The sequence below is a fragment of the Notamacropus eugenii genome, chromosome 5, assembly GCF_028372415.1.
Source record: "Notamacropus eugenii isolate mMacEug1 chromosome 5, mMacEug1.pri_v2, whole genome shotgun sequence".
NCBI classification, from domain to species: Eukaryota; Metazoa; Chordata; class Mammalia; order Diprotodontia; family Macropodidae; genus Notamacropus; species Notamacropus eugenii.
Window position 1 is genome coordinate 311,025,679 of NC_092876.1, and position 22,685 is coordinate 311,048,363.

Here is a 22,685-nt window from a genome sequence, read left to right on the forward strand (position 1 = left end):
ACATTTATTAAGTAGTTGCTATGATAGTCCCTGGGGGGCTTGAAGAAGCAGAAAGATGAAGAATCATTGAAGTTTGGAGCAGGAAGGGATGGTAGTGATCACCTAACATAGTCCAACCTACTTGTTTTATGACTGAAGAAATTGGGATTCAGAGAAACGAAGGGACACTTGCCCAAGGATATGAAGCTGAACAGCACTAGAACTCACATTGCCTTACTCCTAATCTAGAGTTCATTGCAAACCCTGCCCTTGCTTTATTGTGTCTACATGCTACCAGTCCACAAGGGGCTTTTATAGGATATGTACCTAAAAATAAAACTAGTATTATAATGTTGCTCATGCTGAGTACCATAAAAATGTTAAGGTTATAATAGGTATTGTTGTCTCTTGGAGAAAGGAGCCATTGCTGAGGTCAGGGGAATTAGGGAAGGCATCAGGAAGGAGGTTAAGCCTTGAGCTGCTCCTTGAAGGAGATATGGGATTTTAAGTAGTGAAGAGGATGAGTCGGTGCCCGAAAGGAGTAGGGAATACAAAGCTACAGAGCTTTGAATACCTATGATGTGTTCAGAAAACATGGTGGAAGGGAAGGTTTGGAGAAGGAGGGGAGTGAAAAGTCAGGTCAGAGATGAAAGGTGGGGCCAGTCTCTGAAGGGCCTCCAGGGGCAGGTGAAGCAGTTTGTCCTCTTTCTTGTAGATAGTGGAGAGGTTCTGAAGATTCTAAAACAGGTAGGCTGTTTTTATTGGGTCTAGAGAGGGCTTGAGGAATATTATTCTGGCAATGCTGTGCCACATAGATTGGAGAATGTCTTATGGGATGAGTGGTGTAATATATTGAAGCCCTGCTTAGAATCAAGGCCATGCACCCCTTCTTTGTTGCAAACATAAGTGGATATATGAAAGTGTGATGACATCTTATCTGTCCAATTCAAAAACAGGCCACAAAGTTGCTGTGGGGCTGTCATAATGCTAATGCTAACACTGACAATAATGAAAACAGTAATTATAATGCTAATATTTGGTTTAAAGTGCCTTGTTTCCTTCTGCAAACTCAGATGGGTGCCGCTAATGAGAGCTATGGTAGCAAGAGGTAAAAATCACACCTCAGACCCCTTAGGAGAATGAAGTAGCTGTAGCATTTGAATTCAGTGTGCTATGTAGCTATCAGCTGAATTTTCACCAAAACCTCTAGTATTACTCATGGATTTAGGATGGAGAAGATATGGCCTAAATGGACAATTTAAATGATTGAGTTTTGATAATAAGAGCAAAGAAATGGGGTTCCTTTGGTCTGGAAAAATGACCCGAAGTACAAAGACACAAGAACTATCCTTGCTGTCCCTATGTAGCATGAAAGAGGTAGTTTTAGGAGCCCCACCCCCTATAAAGGGAGGGGGGAGAGTCTTTTACATGCCAGGGAATAAATTGTATTCTTCTAAGAGGTGATACAGTCAGAAAACATAAATAAGTTCAAAAAAGGGTTTTGATCAATTTGCAGATGACAGATCCATGACAGGCTACTAACCTAAATTCATCAGGATGCTGCCTGTGTAAACCTACTTCTTCTTCCATCTTGTTCATCATTCTCTGAATAAGGGTCTCTTTCTTCTTCAGTCAGAGTGAGTTTGAATTTTGGCCTTTGGGTTGACTTTCCCGGTCCCTAATCTTTTGAGGCTACTCTGGTTGAGTTTCTCCTTTCTAAATATACCCGAGGACCCCATCATTGTCCCTATGAACTTAAAAAATAAGTTGCAGATCTAGACAAAAATCCCAAACACTTCTAGTATGTATTCTATAATCCTTATTCACTAGGATATCATGCAAAGAACATCAGTTAGGAATTGGAGATTGAAATACTAGTTCTAGGCTTAGTTTGCTTTAGGGATATGGGCAGGGATTAGGCCTGTGATATCGTTGGTATTAAACTCTCAGGTGAGAAAAGTCCTTCTACCAATGTAAGTCAGTACCTTATCTGAAATACACAGTCTCAGAGAGTTACTTAGAAAGTGCTGTCAAACTCAGAGGTCACTAAACCATATATAAGCATCCTAGCAGGCCATATATTGACTTAGTTTTAAAATGTAATGTTTTCTATGTTTTATAGTATTTTTATTTGTTTTGTTAAATAATTCTCAATTACATTTTAATCTGGTTCAGGCTGATCTCTGGAGTGTTGTGGGCTGTGTTTGACACCTCTGGCCTAACACTCCAAGAGTATAAGGTCAAGGTCATACCGCTAGTACGCATCAGATAGAATCTGAACCCAGACCTTTCTGGATTCAAGGCCAGATCTCTCTCCACTATACCATTCTGTTCTTCTGGGTATCAGTAAGATAGAAAAGGGGAGGGGGAATCCAAGAATGTTGTACTCTGATGGCAGATGGTACATTACATATTGCCATGTTGTAGGTAAGAAAACAGAGTTGCATGATTTACTCCAGGTCACAAAGCTCGGCTTTGAATACTGTTTCTCTAACTCTAAATTTTGTATTCTTTTCACCACATCATGTGGCCTCTCACAGATAATACTTTTAAAAGAACTTTGAAGAGTAGAAAGGAGTATACAAATATAAGGGATTAAAACTCATCTGGTTCACAGCCTGAATTTCAGCAACCCTGAAAGAATTTCCTGACAGTGAGGATAGTTAAATGTTGTTATAGTGGACGCCCAGAGAAGAAAAAGTCTAGAATCCCTGGATACTCTTAAACACAGTCTTGATGCCATACTGTCTCCTTCTGTAAGGTCCCTTTCATTTTTATTGTAGGCTGGGGGATGGATGACAAGACCTCTATAAGACCTATCCGGCAGGGTTTCCATAAATGGAAGCATTTAATGAGAAGTTGGTGCAGGGTGTTCAGGATAAACAAAAGAATATCCTGTTCACGTGTATGGCATCCATATGTGTCCTTGAGCATTCTGTTTTTCGAGACTTCCCAGCTGCCCTCATCAGGGACGTTGTTATCCTGTTCAGCTCAGCTGTTAAAATGAAGGAGAAAAAACAAAAAACCTATAAGTTGCCAGCACTGCTTCTGTTGAAAAAAATGCCTGATGTCTTAACTTAAGATGGTAATTCATAAGTTGTTTATATGTCATTTAAAAATGTATTTTTATTGATATCTTTTGCTTTTCATAGCCTAGAAGGTTGAGGCATCCCTCACAACAAACATTTTAATAATTATACTTCAGTATTTTAATTGATTTAACATGTAGTCCTTTGTATTTTATTTTGTGCATTTAAAACATTCTGAGAAGTGGTTCATAGGCTTCATGGTACCACCTAAGAAGTCCATGACACAAAAAGAACTCCTTCACTCAATGGTCCCTAAGGTCCCTTCAGACTCTTAATCTGTGATCCCATAAGCTCAACAAAATGATTGTCAAAGAAGTTTGTCTTTAGTGATTCCTACATGAGATAGTGAGTTTTGAATCTCTTTCCTTTGCGAGAAAACAACGTCTGGGAAACATTACCTGCAGGACCACAACTGACACCTTGGTTGAGCCCAGACAGTTTTCCAAGATGAGCTAGCCTAAATGGAATAGAAATGAGAGAATGTTGTTGTTAGATGTGAGGGAAGATATAAAGGATTTTGCTGGTTGAAATAAACTGGTAGTGCTTGGGAGGTAAAGATCAGAGACACAGATTCATTTTAATATTAATAGGTAACAACCATTCTGTAAAACTATTTAAAATTATGCAAATGAAGTGATAAATTCCACTTTGACATACCTTTTGTTACTTTTGAGCAGAGATTCTGCTGTTAAACACATTCCTACAAGAGGTCACTGACAAAAAGAAAGGTTCCTTATATACCCCAAATACTTATGGTAGCACTTTTTGTGGCAGCCAAGAAAGGGAAACAAAGTAGATGCCCATCAATGAGAGAATGGCTGACTAAACAAATTTTAGTAGGTCAATATAAAGTTCACAGACCACAGATTAAGAACCCAATCTAACCCAAACTTTTACAGCTTTGTTTTTTTCTTTTCCATGATTTCACAGAATTAGTGCTCAAGAAATGATTGCCCTGGAGAATATGGTAAATTGAGGCAGTTTCCCTGGAAACATATGCTGGGTAGTGATTTGGGGAGGCAATCAATGAAAGAGATAAGGAAACTCTACCAGCTAGCAGAGACAATTAGCAGAAAGGGTAGGACTGTCCTTTCTTAGTTCCACATGAACTCCTTTGACTGCTCTTTTGTTGACTTTTCCCCCTTTAATGATTCCAGACATGGGTTATTATTATGTTCATAGTTGTTATTTTAACCCAATTTCACCCTTAGTAAAATGGTGGAAGGAGGCCCAGGCACAGGAGACATATGTTCTGACACAGGCCCTTCACCTCCTAATGAGATTCCCTGGCCCCCAGGTCCCCTAGGGATGATGACCTTAATGGTGGCATTTTAAAAAATCATAGTACTTTAATGATTTTTTAAAAATGACACCTCACTTGTCTGACAGTCTCTTAACTAGTGAGCTCAGTAGTGTAAAACAACAGATTGGAACCTTCGGGTTCAGCACAAAAGACTACTTTTGAGAAGTCTTGAAAACCGTTATCAGAAGCTCATGCATTTGACTAGCAGGAGATAACCCTTGAGATCTTCTTAAACAGTTCCTAGAGAGGTAAAAGCAAGGAGTTAGGTGGTGCAAAGGATAGAACAGTGGGCCTGGAGTGAGGAAGACATCTTTCTGAGTACAAATCTGGTCCCAGCTGTGTGACCCTAGAGAAGTCACTTAACCCTGTTTGCCTTGGTTTTTCATCTGGAGAAGGAAATAGCAAACTACTCCAGTATCTTGGTCAAGAAAACCCCTGATAGGACTGAAATGAATGAACGAAAGAGGGAGCATGGCCTAGCAGATCTGGAATCACAAGACCAGGGTTTGAATCCTACTTCAGAAACTTCTAAGCTATGTGATCATGGGCACATCCTTTAACCTCTCTAAGGCTTAATTTCCTCATCTCTAAAATGAGGATGATTATATTTGTACTACCTAACTCACAGGGCTGTTGTAAAGAAAGTCATTTGAAAACTTTAAGGCACTATACAAATGTGAAATATTATTATCCATCCCTATTTTGGATGCATTGTTCAAAGGCTTGGTCACTTGCTCTCCCAGCCAGCAGCTGATTAGAAGCAGCATGAATAGTGTTGTGGCTTGGGAAAAGGGAGAGGAATCTGAAGTCACAAGAAATGCATTTGAATCCTGGCTCAATCACTTTGCTGTATGACCTTGGGCAATCTACCATCTCGATTTGAGCTTTCATTTTTTAATTTATAAAATGAGGATAAGACTAGTTTTTATTACCAAATAATCAAGCTTTTATCAAGATCATATTAGTACATATAAATTTATTTGCAAACTGTTACAAATATAAATGGTTATATAACCTCAGGCAATCATTACACTTCTCTGAGAATGTTTCCTTATGGAAATTAAAACTTGTACCATCTACCTCACAATATTGATGAAAGGGAAGTATTGTAAACTCCAATGCACTATGGAGATGTGAGCTGTTATTGAGATGTTATCAAGAAAAGTATGTTCAGTAGTCAGTCAACAAGAGTTTATTAAGTGTTTACTATGTGGTAGGTACTGTTTTAAGTGCTGGAGATACAAAGAAAGGCTTAAAAATAAAGTCCCTGCTCTCATGGAGCTCACACTGAATGGAGGAGACAACGTGTAAAGAACTTTGTACAAACAAACTTTGTACAGGGAGATAATCACTAGAAGGAAGGAATTCACATCAAAGGGGATCAGGAAAGAACATGGAATTTTATCTAGGACTTGAAGGAAGCCAGGGAACCTAGCCGACAAATGGATATTAGGAGGGAAGGTACTGGAAGAGATAACCTGTGAAAATACCCAGAGTCTGGAAGTAGAGTTTCTTACAGTGTCACTGGATCACAGAATAATTGGGAGGGGGTTGGGAGTAAGGTATAAGAATACTGGAAAGGTATGTGGGTGGGAGCAGGTTGGGAAGGATTTGAATGCTGACAGAGAATTTTATATTGATCTTAGAGGCAATAGGGAGCCACTGTTTTTATTGAATAGGGGTGACATGGTCAGACCTGTGCTTAGGGAAGGTGCACTTTGACAGCTGAATGATAAATGGACTGGAGTGGGGAGAGGCTTGTGGCAGGGAGACTAGGAATGGAGTCCTTCCTATACCCAAGTGATAGTTGTGACTGGGGGTGGGAGGTGAGGGGGTGGTAAGGGTGGGTGGAGAGGTAGGGGGTAGGGGACAGGGGAGGGGAGAGGGTGTGGGGGGGAAGAGAGTCTGTAGGGAAAATTGACAGGGTTCGATTTGGTGAGGTGAGAGACAGTGAGTGAGGAGTCAAGGATGACAGATTGGAAGCCTGGGTAACTAGGAGGATCCTCTTCACATAATAGCAAAGTTTGGAAGGAGGAAGTGTTTTGGGGGAAGAAAATTAGTTCAGTTTTGGACATATCAAGTTTAAGATGTCTGTGGAATATGCAGTTTGAGGTATCAGGGAAAACAAAAATTCTTTTAGAAAGATTACTACCCAAGACAGGGGGAAAATTTTTTGGGACAGTGTGGAGATGCAGTGGATGGAGCTTTGGGTCTGGAATCAGGAAGACTTGAGTTTAGCTATGTGACGTTGGGCAAGTCACTTAACCTCTGTTTGCCTCAGTTTCCTCCTTTATGAAATAGGGATAATAATAGCACCTACCTCCCAGGGTTGTTGTGAGGATTGCATATTGTGTATTGTAAAATACTGAGCATAGTGCCCGGCACATATAAATGCTATGTAAATGTTATCTATCATTATTGTCAATATTATTATTAGATATTTCCCTCCTAGTTTGGTTCCAGTGATTTCATCTGTTTAGGGAATGGTTGGTGAAGACATCACTTCCACTGAGGCAGATCTGCTTTTTAGGAGTTCCCTGGGCTACTCGTGACTTGTTCAGGGTCACAGAAGACATTTGGTACCACAGATAGGGATTGAACCCAGGTCTTCATGGTTCTATGGCCGAGCACTCTATCCAATACACCATATTTATCTGAAAAATTCGCTGAGCTGGAAGATTTTCTCTTCCCATAATTTTGGAAGGCAGAGAAAGTTAGTGTTGCTCATCAGCTTCTTGAAAGTAGAGACCTTGTTCTCAAGCAGTGCCCAGAAAGGTGAATAAAGATAGTTTCATTTTCATCCTTACTTCGTTTGCTTCAGCCCTAGCAAAAAAGGTCATTCTAATATTGGGGGGTGGTGGAAGAGGCCATGATGGTGGGGGCTGTGGCAGAATCATGGATATCCAGGATGAGACTGATTTATAACCAGTCACTAAAAATATATACAGTGAAATGAAACCCTCAGACATGGAGCCCAAGTGTGCTGACCATTGTAAAAATAAGTAACGGCTGTTATAAGATCACTTAAACCCTTACCTTTGGGATATAAAAGGGGTCTCTGCAGACAGTAAGTCTTTATCTAGAAATGTTTACTCATAAAAAAACACATTTAAAATGGGGAGGAGAAAAGCTTCCCCTATTGACGGGTGGTTTTCTGCCTTTTACAGCAGATGGACTGAGGCAGGTCTTTAACCTGGGCTGCAAATCACCAGCGTTGAGATGTATGAGCCTGACTAAGGTAGTGTAGTGTGGTGTATCTGATGAAGAGAATGCCCGTGTGTCCATCCTTTCCCACCCCCAACTCCTCTTTTGTTTCACCTCACGCCCCTCGTGCAATATATGGCCCATATAAAGTAATCAAGAAATATTTGTTTGACATACCCACCATGCAAAGCACAGGAGGTCTCTTCCCTTAAATACCTTATAGTCTGGTTTTAGAGAGAAGATGAACACTCGTGGAAAGATAACTAGCAGTATGAGGCCATTATGTGCCAAGCACCAAATAATTGGATATAAAAGCTTAGATTTAGAGCTGGAAGGGACTATAGAGATAAGTAGTCAAGTTAAGCTCCTTTATTTTATAGATGAGATAACTGAGGCACAAAGGGTATAGACATATCTCCCATGGGAGTTCAGAAGGAAGAACCATGCCTAAACTAAGGGAATCAATAGAGTTTTCATGTTGAAAATGGGATATAAGCTGGGCTTTAAAAGGTAAGGGAGGTGGATAATTTGCACACAGTAGATGCTTAATAAATATCCGTTGAATGAATGAATGCCAAGATCCAGATGGATGAAACATTTCAGACAAAGGCTAGAGATTAAGAATGATTTCAGTGTGTCCACCCTAGTCTGGTTGGAGTTTGCATTAGATAATAATGGGAGATAACCATTTTCTACATTTCACCAAACTGACCCCAGGTCTGTATGGAAGCAATACCAACTATCAGTCTATGGGAATGTGATAACAGTTAGTCAGTCCCCTTTGAGCTACAGGACTGCATCCTGTGTTATTCTCTAAGTATTCCTGTTATATGTCTTGTTTGACATATAGCCTCCTGACAAACCAGTGCTACTTCTGAAAGTAAGGGATGAGGAAAACCTTGAGTCTCTGAGTAGTCAGTGAGTCAGCCTGTAAACATTAATTAAATGCCTACTGTAATCCAGGCACTACCCTAAGCCTCAGGGATATAAATATAAAAAAGAAATACAGACCCTGCCTTAAAGGAGCTTATAATCTAATGGGGCAAAACAACAAATACAAAAGGAAGCTGAAAAGATGCCGGGGGTAGGGCATGATGGAGAAATCCAGAGGAACAGGACCGGGTGGGAAATGTTAAGTGCATTCTACCCATTTGAAAGAGTGACTTCTGAGAGTCCTGTGATTTTTTGTTTGTTTGTTTGTGTTTGTGTTTTGCAGTTTTGTTTTGTTTTTGCATTTGCAAAAGAGTCTCAAGTTTCAGAATAGGATGATATTTGCAGAACAGGAAATAAGGATTCTTGGAATGCCCGCCATCGGGTAGATAATCTTGAAGGGTCAGATCACCTGCTTGTCCCCTATATTTTAAGTTCCACCAGGAAATATAGCAAAGTTCTGGATTAATCAATATGCCACTAGGCACAACCCCCTCCTTTTTTTTTTTTTTGGATGATAGGATTTAGAACTGAAAGGAACCTTACAACAGCATCTATTTCAATGCATCCATTTTGTAGATAAGCTAATTGAGGCCCGGAGAGCTGAAGTGATGTACTCAAGCTAACACAGGTAGTAAGTTGCAGAGCTTAGTCCTCACTATAAAGTCCGTACTGATTTCATATTATTTGGGAGGAAAAAAATTAATTTTCTTGCCAAAAATTAAAATTTTATTTAATGATTACCAACCTTTTCCAAATTCCTTTCCTTTTCAAAAAAACATGATTGTATTAAATTTGGAGGTTTTCATATTCTAAAAATAATTTTAAAAGCATTTGATATTTCCAATGTAAAATATGTTAAGACTTTAAAAAGACTTGAAATAAATTAATAGCCTGTTTTCTGTTTTTCAAGTGTTATAATTTTGAAAAACAAGCTTCATACAATGTTTTTAAACATCACAGGCTATGAGACAAGACTCTAAAAATCTGTGGTGCCTTGGTACCCCAGAGGGACCTAATTAGTCCCTGATATGAGAGGCCAGCCCTGTTTGAGTTCCCTGCCTGGGTTTCCTCCTCTCTAAAATACAGGTATTCACATGGCTGAGTTAAGACAAACACATAGACAGGGTTGCACTTGGAAAAAGTAATTTCTCTCTTACTACTGCTGAGCGTGGGAGAGAGTAAGTAACCATTGAATTGGAGCCCAGTGATCGTGAGACTGGGAAGCAAAGAGAGATGTGCAGCATATACCCCAAAACACATGTGTGGCGGGAGAGAAGTCAGCTCCACCAGTCATAAATTATGACCAGCCATTTGGATTTAAACAACCTCCTAGTTTTGAGCCTGTCCTTTGGTGTTGCCATTTGGGTGAAGATTTCTTTCTTAAAGAAAAAAAATATGATTTGCCTCTCCAGCTTGCCCCTCTGAGCTAATGTGAGCAGTGGTTATGATGAATGGTCTGCACTGACCTTTCCAACTAGCAAGGACTAGTCTGTCTCTCTCTGCTCCAGGCCAAATGTCTCAGACGCTTAGTGGAGACAAAGCCTGGACTAAGGCCAGGCCAGAAAAGGTTTGTCTTATTATATGTAGAAATTGGTTAAATGCTTACAGATTTGTGGGATGGGCTGTAGGAAAGTTAATAGGTCTCCCTTGCTTCTAAAAGAGGCTGGGTATCAGCTCTTGATGGGAACCTAGTGCTTTATATTCTGTTCTTTCTGACTCACTGTTGCACAAATGCTGCCCTTTTATCCATAAAATATTGAAAGATGGTGGACAGAGGATCTCCAGTGCACTGGGTGGCTCTCCCTTGGGGGGATTTATGGCAGGCCTCAACCATCTACCTCAATGGAGAGGCACACTAAATGAAATCATGGCCCCACCTAACTATCACAGTGAATTGTTTATCTTGGACTTATCTTCCGAGTAGATTTGTAAGTTCCAGAAGACCAGGCTGGACGTAGAGACAGTTAATCTTGATGGATTATTTATTTCTTAATGATCCACCTCTTTCCCAGGGAGCACAGGGAGAGTGAATAAAACTCAAATTACTTTCGTAGAACTACAGACTTGGAATTGAAAGCAAATTTAGAGATTATTTGAAGCATAACCTTCCCATTTCACAGAAGTGAAAATCTGAGCTCTAAGGAGAAGGTCCTTGGAGAATGGGGCATGGGAAAGAGACACATGACTAGGGTTCACAAATCATTGATAAGACTAAGAACACCATAATTTTATAGCTCCTTACCTATCCATGACTTCATTTTATCCTCACAACTCTGAGTACTAATAACAGCAATAATAAAAATAACTAATGTTTAAATTGCTCTTACCATGTGCCCAGTCCTGTGCAAAGCATTTTGTAGTCATTTCATTTGATCCTTACAATAACCCTGGGAGGTAGGTACTATGATTATCCCCATTTTACAGAGTAGGTTATAGAAGTGACATAATCAGTGCTGGCAAATGTTTAGCAACCAACTCTGGGGGCGGAGGAGAGATGGAGGAATGTATTTACCACAACATACTTTTAAATTTAACCTGCATCATTAGCATTTTTTCCAACCTTTTCTAAGTGTAGACAATCAACCAAACAATAAACCGAGCCTTGATTTGTAGTGTTTGCTGAGCTCCGCTGAAATTTTCACAATCAGCTCTTGTTCAAACAGGCTCCAGTGCACCACTGACTATGAACGTTATTTTACAGATAAAGACGCACAGGGTCAGAGAAGACACATTTTCCAAGCCTACATAGCTGGTGGAGGTGGTAAGGTCAGGTTTTTTGACTCCAAGTGCTAAATTCTTTTTATTATTTATTCATTCAGGGACTATGTTATTCTCATTTTTAAGTCCTCTTCATCACCTCCCTTCTAAGAAGCTTTGGCACAGACATAGTATTAACTTAATAAAATTTCTGAATGATAATGCTGAATTATTTCCATATAAGAGGTTTTTCAGATAATTGAAGCTGACTTTTGAAGTACAAAACCTTAACAAAAAAAGAAACAAACATTTTATCATAAACTTTGTGGCCTTCCGTATATAATCCAGAATACAATGAAACCTTTTTGTAACTCAGGCTTACCATTATGAGCATCAACGATTGTCCTGTGCTGCAAATATAATCACACCTTTTGGAACTACTGCTTGATAGAATTGTTTGCCCTCTCACTGAATGTCCCCACACTGCTGTGGTTTTTGAACTTTTGTGTCTGTGTTTCATAATTATTCTCTCTCTTCCCTTATTTTCAAGCTGTGGCTTTATTTCTCATCATTGTTATTATGCTGTTTTTAATAGCTTTTCTCTTTCTAACTTGTGACTTCTGATATGGTCAGGTTCGAAAGACCAGATAACAAAACTTGTTAGGATGAAAAATGAGTAAATAGGTCCTGAGTGAAGGTCTGAGGGTCCTTGTGAATAAAGTTCATGAACTTGATCAAGTGAACTTTTTGACAGGCATTTTGTATGATTATACGAGTTTTTTTAAATTTCTTCTAAGTTTTTGATATTAAGGTGACTGGAACTTCTTAGTTCAGTGTCATTGTTCCTTAGAAAGGCAAAAATACTCATCAACAGAGAATGGCAGTTGACAGAATGTACAATAACTGAGGCTCATTTCTGATGGTTTCTCTTTCTTTTGAGCTGAAGGGGAAAAGATGAGAATCTATGTCAGGCATAGAAGATTGTATATTTATCCACAAATATTTATTAAATAACCTTTTTTTTGCCTATTCACCATTAGAAAGAAAAAGAAATATGACTTGACTCTTCCCTTTAAAAAAGTGTGTGTGTGTTTATGTGTGTGTGTGTGTGTGTGTGTGTGTGTGTGTGAAGTTGTTTTCTTTGCCTGGTGAGATTATAAGCAACAGTAGGGAGAAAAACTTGGGAGATGGGGTAGATTTTTGGTGGAATGTTTTGGCATTTTGGTGGAACAAATCATTTAAAAAAGTATCCACTGAGACTGCACTCAGAGGTGTTTCCAAGGCAGGCTCCCATGACCACAAGGCTCTGATTTTCTTTCAACTCAGTATGAATTCTCTCAGGATTATAATCAACAAGTATCTATTAAGTATTTACAATGTACCAAGCTTTGTGTGAAGTTCTGGGGATATAAGCACAAAAAGTGTAGCCTGGCCCTTTCCACCCTTTACAGCCTTCTGATTCGTTATTCCCTCCAGATACAGTGATCTTTTGACAGTTCCTTAAACTGGGGTGCCTTATCGTAGATCTCCGTGTTTTTGTGTTGACTTTGTCCCCTTTTCCTGAAAATCTCTGCTGCTTTCTCACTTTCACTTCCACTTTTCCCTGGCTTCCCTTGAAGTTCAGCTCAAATCCTTCCTGCTAAAGAAGGTATTTCCTGGTCCCCCCCTCTCCCCACCCCTCATTCCCTGTGCCTTTCCCTTATCTACTATGTAATGTATTTAGGTATGTATGTATGTATTATATAAAACTAGGTAGACAGTATATATTTACATAGATACACGTGTGCATATGAATTACATTAGTATATTTTACATATTATTTTTTTCCATTAAAATGTGAGCTTTTTGAAGTCAGGGACTTTTTTGCCATTAGCTGTATCCCCAGTGCTTTGCACAGAGCCTGACATATAGTAGGGACTTAAATTCTTTTGACTGACTGATGGAAATAGTTCCTGACCTCAGGATGTTTACATTCTAATGTGGGGAGACCACGTGGACTTAAATTGAGTTTGAGAATTCTCTTTCTCCAGCTCTCTCCTACTTTATCTCTGCCCTCCCCTACTTTTTTTCCTGTATAATCTCTTAGTCCTTTATATTTGCCAACTTAAAATCCTTTGCATTTCTTCATTCTATGAACCCCCTTCTCAAGGGTGAGAGACAGCCTCCTTCTTTTCTGCCGTAGTTAGGGACTAGAGATCCTTGAAAGCTGGAGAGGGTTAAACAACTGAGCCAGCTGGTGAGCATTAGTTCCCCCCCTTCACAACCCCCCTTTCCAGGCGATAACGTCAGCACTATGATGCATAAGGCAAGGAGAAGGGTTTGTGGCACGAGAAGGTTTGGAGCCGCCCTGAGGATCTCCTCAGGGTGGCCTCACGGCTTTAATCTCCTGCAGACGCTGGCCCTGGCCTCCTCTCCTCCACTCAAAGTGCCAAGGTAGGCTGGCTGGAGGGGGTCAGGAAACCAGGAGGCAATCCCTATGCTATCTTGTACAAAGGGATAATATAATATTTTTTGCCCTTCTTTTACGTTCTGGCTGAAACTAAATAGTTCCCGATCGGGCCACTCTCTGGTTTAGCTTGAGTACAGCCAGAAACAACTTTATGAACTTTAAGCAGCCCAGCATGTGGTTGGGGGCTGGGGGACCGGAGGGGCCAAACTTTTCTTTCTTGGGCTCCAACTTTTCTCTTTTACTGTGCAAAAAAATTGATAAGCAAAATAAATCTGGCTGGGTTTTTTTTTTGAGTATTAGTACTTTCCATTAAAGAAAAAGAAGGGGAAAAAATGGAAAAGAGTAGGAAAACTTCTGGCTTCAAGGAAGATGGTGGGGTAACCCCCTTCCAGGATGGCCCCTCAGCTTACAATGCAGAATGCCTGAAGAAACAATTTGCTTAGGTGCTTTAAGAATATCTTATTCTAGAGCTGTTTGTGACCATAAGGAGTTTTAAAGAGGATGTCATTTGCTTACTTGGTAACTTGCGTGTGGCCTATGAGTGGTTTCAGATGCTTGGCCAAAACCAAATGATCTCTCCTTAAGGAAATTTGAAAAGTGAGTACTCGGGCCAAAAAAGCCTCTGCTGAAATGACATGTTCCTTCCTGACCTGTTATCTCTTGGAGTAAGCCAATCTGAAGCTGCTTGCTGGCTGTGTTCAGGAAAGAGGGAGGGGTCTTCATTAGTGGGGTAGAACAAGGGAGGCCTTCGCTGTGTGCTCAGCAAGATGCTCCAATATGGGTTTAATTGGCTCTTGGACTTAATGGATTGTGTTTTAATAGGAAGGAAAAAGACTGGTATGCAGTGTATTTTCTGATTTTGACTGAATGCTTGGGGGGGGAGCAGTAAAGAGTGGGGGTAGGGGGAATGACCAAATTAGGGCATGAGCCTGTGCTTCAACAAAGTTATAGAAAGTGTGAGCTTCCATGGTGAAAGAAATTCACAGATAAAACTGAAATTTATGAGGGAGGGAGAAGGAAATTTCAGCTTTTTGAAAGGGGTTTGGCCTCTCTCCGGTACAGGCCAGCCAAACCCTGCTGACAGGTTTATAAACAACAAGGGTATGACTGTAGCAGCCTGCATGCTGGAATTGGTGTTCTTTCCTTGCCCCTTCTTTTATGGCTTAATAGGCGTGTGATGGAAATCACCTGGAAATCTATGTTATGTCCAGCAGGATGGAAGAATTAGGAAATTGTCTGTATGGGCCCTGCTGAGCAGATCCAGTGACTCAGCCAGGATTTTGCCAGGATCCTGCCAGGTGGAGGCCAAGGGGCAGAGAGGGATGGGGGCCCTGGAAAGAAAATGGAACTTTGTGGTGAGAGGAGAGAATTGGGTATATGGAATGAAATGCGCCCCCCCCCCCCTCCCCAAAGGGAACTCATTTGGAATGCTAGTGTGAAAGCAAATGAGATTTTGGCTGCGACTATAAGGCAAGGTGAATCCATTACTCAGTCATCCAGTATGACTTTGTGATGGTATAGATGTTGTGAGCAAAACAAAGGAGTATGTTTCTCCTTTCTTCAAGGAGCTTACTAAAAAACACTGTTTAGTAATAAAGACTTCTTCCGATAAAACAGTGAGATGAAGTTAGATAAAAATAGAAGACTTCACCAAGAACTATAACTTACTTGGCTTAGCCAGTAAATATACAAATTCAAAGAAGGGAAAGGAAGGGTTGGAGAATTGGGGGAAAGCTTTATGGAGCAGGTGGATTTGGATAGGAACAGAAAATGGAGGGGAGGGTATTAACAAATGAGGGGAACAGAATTTTGGAGCTAAGAATGAACATGATGCATTGGTAAGACTATGAGGACACCAGTTGGGCTGGACTAGTAGTAAGAAGGAAGGTTGGAAAGGAAGATGGGGCCGGTTTATTATTTATACTCAGGTTATTTGTCTAGGGAAAATGGAGCTCTAGGTCAACATTCCTCTACCCCTATCTCATATTTTTTGGGAGGCCTGACTTCTCTTGACTCTGTCTCTCAAGCAATTTTAATTCACTCAATAACACTACTATTCCCTTCTGCCACTGTAGATTGAAACCCAAATTAAATTGGATTGCATTTTGTGCCCTCCAAACTTACATTCTACAGATTAGAAATGGCTTTTGAAAAGTGTGCTGCTTCCTCATTGGTTCTGTGCTGTCTTGCATGCATTGATGTGTAGCTGTAAAGAGCGATTAAGGGGAAAGTCAACCTTCAATTCTGACTGCAACCCATTCTAATGTTGTTTTATGGCACCATGCCCTATACATAGTAGGCTCTCAGTAAGTGTGTGTGGATGATGAATTACAGATCTGGACTTTATGAATAGTCCTATCTGAATGACCATGAACTGGCTCTTCAAAAGTCTGGAGGCGTTTGGATAAAATCAAATCTTGCAAGGCATGTTGGGAAACTGCCTGGTCTGCTTTACTGTGACTGGCTGATACTGGGAACCACATGTTCTTCTAAAGCCTGGAAAGCATAATCCATCATTTGATGCCCATGTGCTGAACACAACTGGTGTGAAGAATCAGAGATTTTTTTTTTATACCTCCCAAGTTAGTAACAACTTAAAAAAAAAAAATCAGTTCCTCACTCTAGTACTAGAAATAACCTTAGAGGTCAAGTTTTACCACTTTGTTTTATAGACAGGTTAACTGAGGCTGATTGATTTGCCAAAGGTCAGAGCCAAAATTTGAACCTAGGTTTCTTGGCTCAAGATGTAAAGCTCTTTCCATTGTTCCGTGAGGGGTCATCCTTCCTTTGTCTTATTGCTATTCAGTCATTCATGACCCCATTTGGGGTTTTCTTGGCAGAGATACTAGAGTGGTTTACCATTTTCTTCTCCAGCTCATTTTACAGATGAGGAAACTGAGGCAAACAGGGTTACGTGACTTGCCCAGGGTCACGCAACCAATTAGTGTCTGAGGCTGAATTTGCTCTCAAGAAGATAAGTCTTTCTGACTTATGGGTTGATGGTGGTCTTCTTACAAAATAGAGAAAACCATGTTACACAACATTGCCCCTAACCAAAGTCACTTTGGACAAACTGCATCAAAACATTAGAATCAAACTGTAATATTGTAAAATACCAGCGTTCAGATCATTCCACTGAGCAGCCATTTTTCAAGATTGTCCTTAATGACATGTAATGTCATTTTGCTCATCGTTGTCATTTCTAGGGGCCAGTTAATGACCTCAGCTGAACTATATCTATATTATTTAATAAGAAGGAAAAAAAAATCTCAGGTGAAGTCAGAGGAAATTTTGAAAAATTGGCTGGTTTTCTCTCGTTTTATTCATTAAATTCCAAAGTCATCTTTCCCCTCCCCCATGTCCTCTTCTCTGTCTTGCTTCACAAAATCTACCTCAAACATACATTCCATACCCTGATCCATCCCTACACAAAATGACCTTTGTGTTGAAAGTAAGACAGGACATTTGGGGGGCAAGTTATGGGCAGGTGCAAACAGTGGGTGGTAATGAAAAGCGAGTTGCCACCTTAACTCCCATGTTATATATGCCATAAAATACAAGGTGAAGAGAGGTACCAGGCATCCCAGCAATGACACTATTATATTCCCGCCTGACTCCAGTATAGTTCCAAGGAGAGATTTTTTACGTTCAGTTTGGCCTGCATGGTCTTTGGTATGCAGTTTAATCCCCAGATTTAATGAGTTCTGTGGGGAAGCACCACGGTAGCTAAAGATCATTTACCTGAATTGCTTTTTAATTTCTCCAATGGGAAGCTTCCAGTGAAGCAGCATAATTACATTATAATTTACAGCAATCCCAAATCTATAAATTAAACCATAGTGTTGGGGGAAGGGAATGGGGGAGAAGGAGAAAATCCCATATCATTAAATTATTCTCCCATTCCTGGGCAGATTTTTGCAAGAGCTCAATAAGAAAGGATGTGAAGAGGAGTGATGCTTCTCATCTAATAAATACTGAAGTCTGACCAAATGACTTTTAGTTCTGGGGAAAGCTCTGGTATAAGCTGTCCTGTGGAAAAAAAAAAAGACAAATACATAATTTAATATGCCCTTCTGATCTAACCAGATTGTAAGTATTTATTGTGGAACACTGAAGGTTTGCAGGGATATGAGGGCATGTGCTTGCATATATAATATGTGATATATAACTATATAAGCATATGTACATATCTAATACTCAATATCCACATGTGATATTAAATAGTATCTATCAGTGGTCAGCAAGCTGACAGACTGTGCCTGTGTTACCACATCATATCTCATCCTGTCTCTTGCTTTTTAATTTAAAAATTACCCAGAGTGCCTACTCTATGTATAGAACAGTGCTAGGTGCTGCATGGAGTACTTTAGACTTTAAATTAATACATAATCTTAGTGATATGAGTCTTCCCTCCAGTGGTGCTAATTACACCCCAACCAGACTTTATCTGTTCTTGTGAGTAATCTATTTTCCATAGAGGATAACACAAAACATATTAGAGATGTTCTATTGAATACTTTCTATAAGTGCACTGCAGTGCTTGGACTTTCCATCTGGAATCTCCCTATTTTGCATCTGCCATGATCTGCCATCCTTTTCCAGTCACACATTTCCTTGGTGTTATCATTTATTCTACTTTTTGTATGCTGGTCATATGTATCATGCTATAATGTGTTTGTGCCCATCGTATGCTTCTCCACTGACTTATGATATCCACAATTTTGATTCTTTGGGAGGTAGTGAGGTTTCATGATTTGGAATCATAGAATATCAGAGAAAAGGTTGATATTAACAAATATGGATGAGGGCAACACAATGTTTTGGGATCATCCTATCCTGCATTAATCATGGTTATTTGTGTATATGACCATTTCAACCACTAAGTTATGAGTTCCTTGATGCCAACAACTATGTCTTTTACATTTTTGCATTCCCTTCTCAGGGTAGATAGGCGATGCAGTGAATAGAGGGCTGGGCTTGGACTCAAAAAGACTTATCTTCCTGAGTTCAAATATGGTCTCAGGCACTTAGTTGTGTGACTCTGGGCAAATCACTTAATCCTGTTTGCCTCAGTTTCCTCATCTGGAAAATGAACTGGAGAAGGAAATGGCAAACCACTCCAAAATCTTTGCCAAGAAAACCTCAAATGGGGTCATGAAGAGTTGCACATAACTGAAAAATGACTTAACAACAGTTCCCCTCTCTGACTTGCCCAGAGCAGGTGATCAATAAGTATGGTCAAATGAAGAAATGAAGGCTGTGTCAGGGACAGGCTATTATATCACTATTATAATAGTGATAGATTTCTGGGAAGAGGCACATAATATCTTTCATGGAGGAATAGAGAAAATGATCCAAGAGTGTGACCAAGTTATGACCATTTTTGAAAGCCATTTGGTTTCAAGGGATTGGTGAATGGGTTAGCCAAAAAAGAGAGTGAGAGAGAGAGAGCGAGAGAGAGAGAGAGAGAGAGAGAGAGAGAGAGAGAGAGAAAGAGAGAGAGCGAGAGAGGGGGGGGGCAGGGGGGAGAAGCTTGAAAAAATATTGGTTTTGTTCTGCTTTTTGTTTGTTTTGATTGTTTTAAAGTCAAAACTTTGACCTGAGAACCCAAACTATACAATTCATAGTACTTTTTCTGGTCCTGGTTATGTCACTTCAATCTCTCTGTGATTCAGTTTTTGCAGAGGTTAGAGAATAAAGATAAACTCTGTCACTCTACCTTTGGAATGCTAGGAGATAAAGTGAGATGCCTTAGTAAAAGAAACCCTGGTTAACTGGAATAATTCTAACCAAAAATCTCAATCAAAACAATTTTCTTGTTCCACTCATATCAGAAAGAAGCAAATCAAGGAAATGGGCAGATATCAGAAGAGATTAGAGAGGATGAGCTCTAAGGTCCTTTCCAGATCTCACAATCAGTGAGTTTTGTGACTTGAAGTTACCTCCCCTAGACCTAAGTGACTGAGGCAAAAATAGAGCATCGGGTACTTTTGAAAGATTTTCTCTTAAGAATTAAACTGAAAACCATTTGCGGTTTACCCTTAATCACAAAATCCAATTGCCCACAGCTTTCCTGTCCATTTTTCTAGCACTTGTAGTTGGTTGGCATGATTTTGCTGTAGACGTGAGAACAATTCACTAACTAGATGGCAGAGTCATTGCTGGGGGGTAGGAATGTTATCAGTCTAGCAGATATAGAGTTGTTAAGTGGGAGGAACAGATCGACTGAAAGAGTGTAACTCAGTCAAGGTGGTGAGTAGATGAGTGGAAAGATGTGAGGTCTTCCTGTCAGTCAAATCAGTGGGCAGAAGTCAGCTCTTTCAGGCACTACATTCTGAGATTCGCCATCTCTAAGCTTGACAAAGAACCACTGAAAAGAGGGAAGAGAATATTCATTCTGTGGGGCCCATTTCACTGTGATCTGCCTAATCTGCCCTCCCATCTCCATCCTCCACCAAAATACTTTAAAACTTTACTCTCAATTTAAAGCAGTTTTTTCCATCAGTCATCTATAAGGCTACCCATGAGCTCTGTGACATTATGCCCATGAGGGCTCACACCCTGAGATTACTGAACATCAGCTGGAGGTTGCTAGTCTCCTCACCCACATCCTGCCTCTGGGGTTTGTGATTTGACTCCCACTGATTGAAATAAACCACATCTGCAGTCCTGCCTGAGAGGATGCTGACTTTCATAGTATAATCAAGGATAGGGAATCAAATTCTGATGCTTCTCAGGAACATGCCTCTTTGTTATATCTGAGCACTGCTGTGTTGGCTATCGTGGTCTGAAATGGACCAGAAGGGAACTTTGGTGAAACAGTGGAGGCGAGAAGGTCCACAAAATAATCCTTAACCCCAGGGCATGAGAAGAAGCTGCCCAAATCAGCAATTGGGTATTATTCCCAAGTGATACTGTGGGGCTCAGTCCAATTTGTCTAGGGAAGCAAAAATACCCAAACCAGTATTAGTGGCTTAGGAAAGGAAGGGAATTTGGGGGAGTGTGTGTCTGTGTCAAAGGGTCACATTCAGATGAATGTCTAGATCTTGTGCCCTCTAATTTGATAACTGGGAACCAAAAATGATTCCTTAATTTGTAATTCATTCATTATTTATTTTTTGCTGAGAAAGCAAAAAACTGACAGTCATTTGGCAGCACCAACATCATCCCTTCTGTTTGTTTGTACAGAATGTTAAGTTTTTCAAAGCAATTTCCTATCCATGATCTCATCAGACTCTCACCACAGCCATAGTGAGGGAAGCAAGCATTAATATCCACAGTTTAGCAGATGAAGAAACAAACTCCTGGGTTTTAAGATTAGTGGTAGAGTCAGGACTATAATCCAGAGCTCTTGCATCAAAGTCCAACGTTTGGTGGGTTTTTTGTTTATTTGTTTTTGTTTTGTTTTTGCCTCTGCTCTTACCCAGTGGTCTGTATGATGGTGTTGAACCTTATGGAATTTGGAAGCCTGGGTTCAAATCCTGACTTGTGGGAGTTCATTTTTCTGAGTCTCAGTTTTTATCTGTAAAATGGGGATAATAATGCTTTTACTAACTACCTCACAGGGTTGTTATGAGAAGAGTGTTTTATGGACCTTTGAAGAGCTATACTGATATGTTATGATAATGATTAAGGCGATTGCTTTCATCCAATTTAATACATTATTAAATGCCCACTACAACCAACCTCCTCCTTATCCCCCACTGAAAACCCTTTCTTTTTGGGAAGATAGATTCTGCTATGGGTATCTGCTCAAGGTGTCAAAATTTGGGAAGAGAAGCAAATCACTGCTTTCCAGGGGTCAGCAAGTCACCCCCATCAGTTAGATGTTTATTGGGTACCTACTGAGTGGGGCCACTATTGTTTCAGCTCCTGTGGAACATCACAAATCATAGTTATTAGCCAGAAGGAACTTTGGCAGCCATCTCATCTAATCCCCTCATTTTATAGATGAAGAAACTGAGACTCAGAGAGGATTAAGTGACTCGCTCAAGGTTACAAAGATGGTATACCCTGCTGTTCTTTATCAGTTTTGGCTTGTCCTATGCCTTCGTTGCCCAGTTCAAACCTGGCTTCTGCTGTGACTTTTCCATAATCACCCCACCCTCCAGTGATCAAATAAAATAATGTGTGTAAAGTGCTTTGCAAACCTTAAATTACTATTTAAATGCTAAATATTTTTATTTTCTAGTATAATAGGGTGTGTGTCACCTATCTGTAGCCTTTTTTAATGTTCCTTTTTCTCTCTAAGTGAATTCTAGGGGGTCCTTGAGGAGAGGGGGCAGTGTCTCCTACATCTCCACATCACCCAAAGACCACAGAAGAGTGCTGTGGCCATATGAAATGTTTGATAAGTTATTTGCTGTATCTGTTGAAGGGATAGCAAATGGTACCTAATTTGTGTTTATCCTTCGTTGCTGAAGAAGACCATGCCATGAGAGAAATGATGACATGACTTGCACTTGACTTTGTTTTGAGGAGGGAGAGTTGTGCAGGTCACCATCCTCACTTCTCCTCCAGAGTCATCTGAATCCAGTGACCTGATATTCACCAAGATGACTGGAGATGACCCAAGATGAGGCAATTGGGGTTAAGTGACTTGCCCAAGGTCACACAGCTAGTGAGTATTTGAACTCAGGTCCTCCCGACTCCTGCATTGGTGCTTTATCCCCTGCACCACCTAGCTTCCCGGTACCTAATTTGTATAGTTATTTAAGGTATACTCTCCCCTTGTTAGAATGGAAGCTTTTTGAAGACTAGGGATATCATGCCTTTGTATTTATATCCCCATTGCTTAGCACTATTCTTGACATGTAGTAAGTGTGTAATAAATGCTTTTTCACTCATTCAGGCATTTTCCTCACAAAAACCATGTGGTGTAGGTAGTCCAAATAGTATCATTTGTTTCGTGGAGGAGGAGGAGATTCGGCCTCAGAGACGTTAGATGATTCTTGCAGGTCACCCAGCTGCTAAGTGGCAGGGCTGAGACTTGAACTCCAAGACTGATATTCTTTTCAGTAGATTTTGGAGA

At 40.2% G+C, this 22,685-nt stretch overlaps 1 protein-coding gene across 7 annotated transcripts in view; it reads left to right on the forward strand.

Moving 5' to 3' along the window:
- Nucleotides 1–22,685, forward strand: part of GLI2 (GLI family zinc finger 2) — a 394,999-nt gene that overhangs the window by 119,068 nt on the left and 253,246 nt on the right. For 2 of the 7 annotated variants that reach the window (XM_072613384.1, XM_072613385.1), the window contains exon 1: nt 13,325–13,638. The exons of 4 other annotated variants lie outside the window; for them this stretch is intronic. Coding sequence is in view for 1 of the 3 variants with exons in the window: in XM_072613382.1 (XP_072469483.1) it covers nt 13,499–13,638 (140 nt within the window). In the remaining 2 variants the exon portion in view is untranslated. Of the gene's footprint in view, nt 1–13,324; nt 13,639–22,685 lie in introns of those variants that run through there. One more of the 7 variants, XM_072613382.1, reaches the window with a different exon arrangement.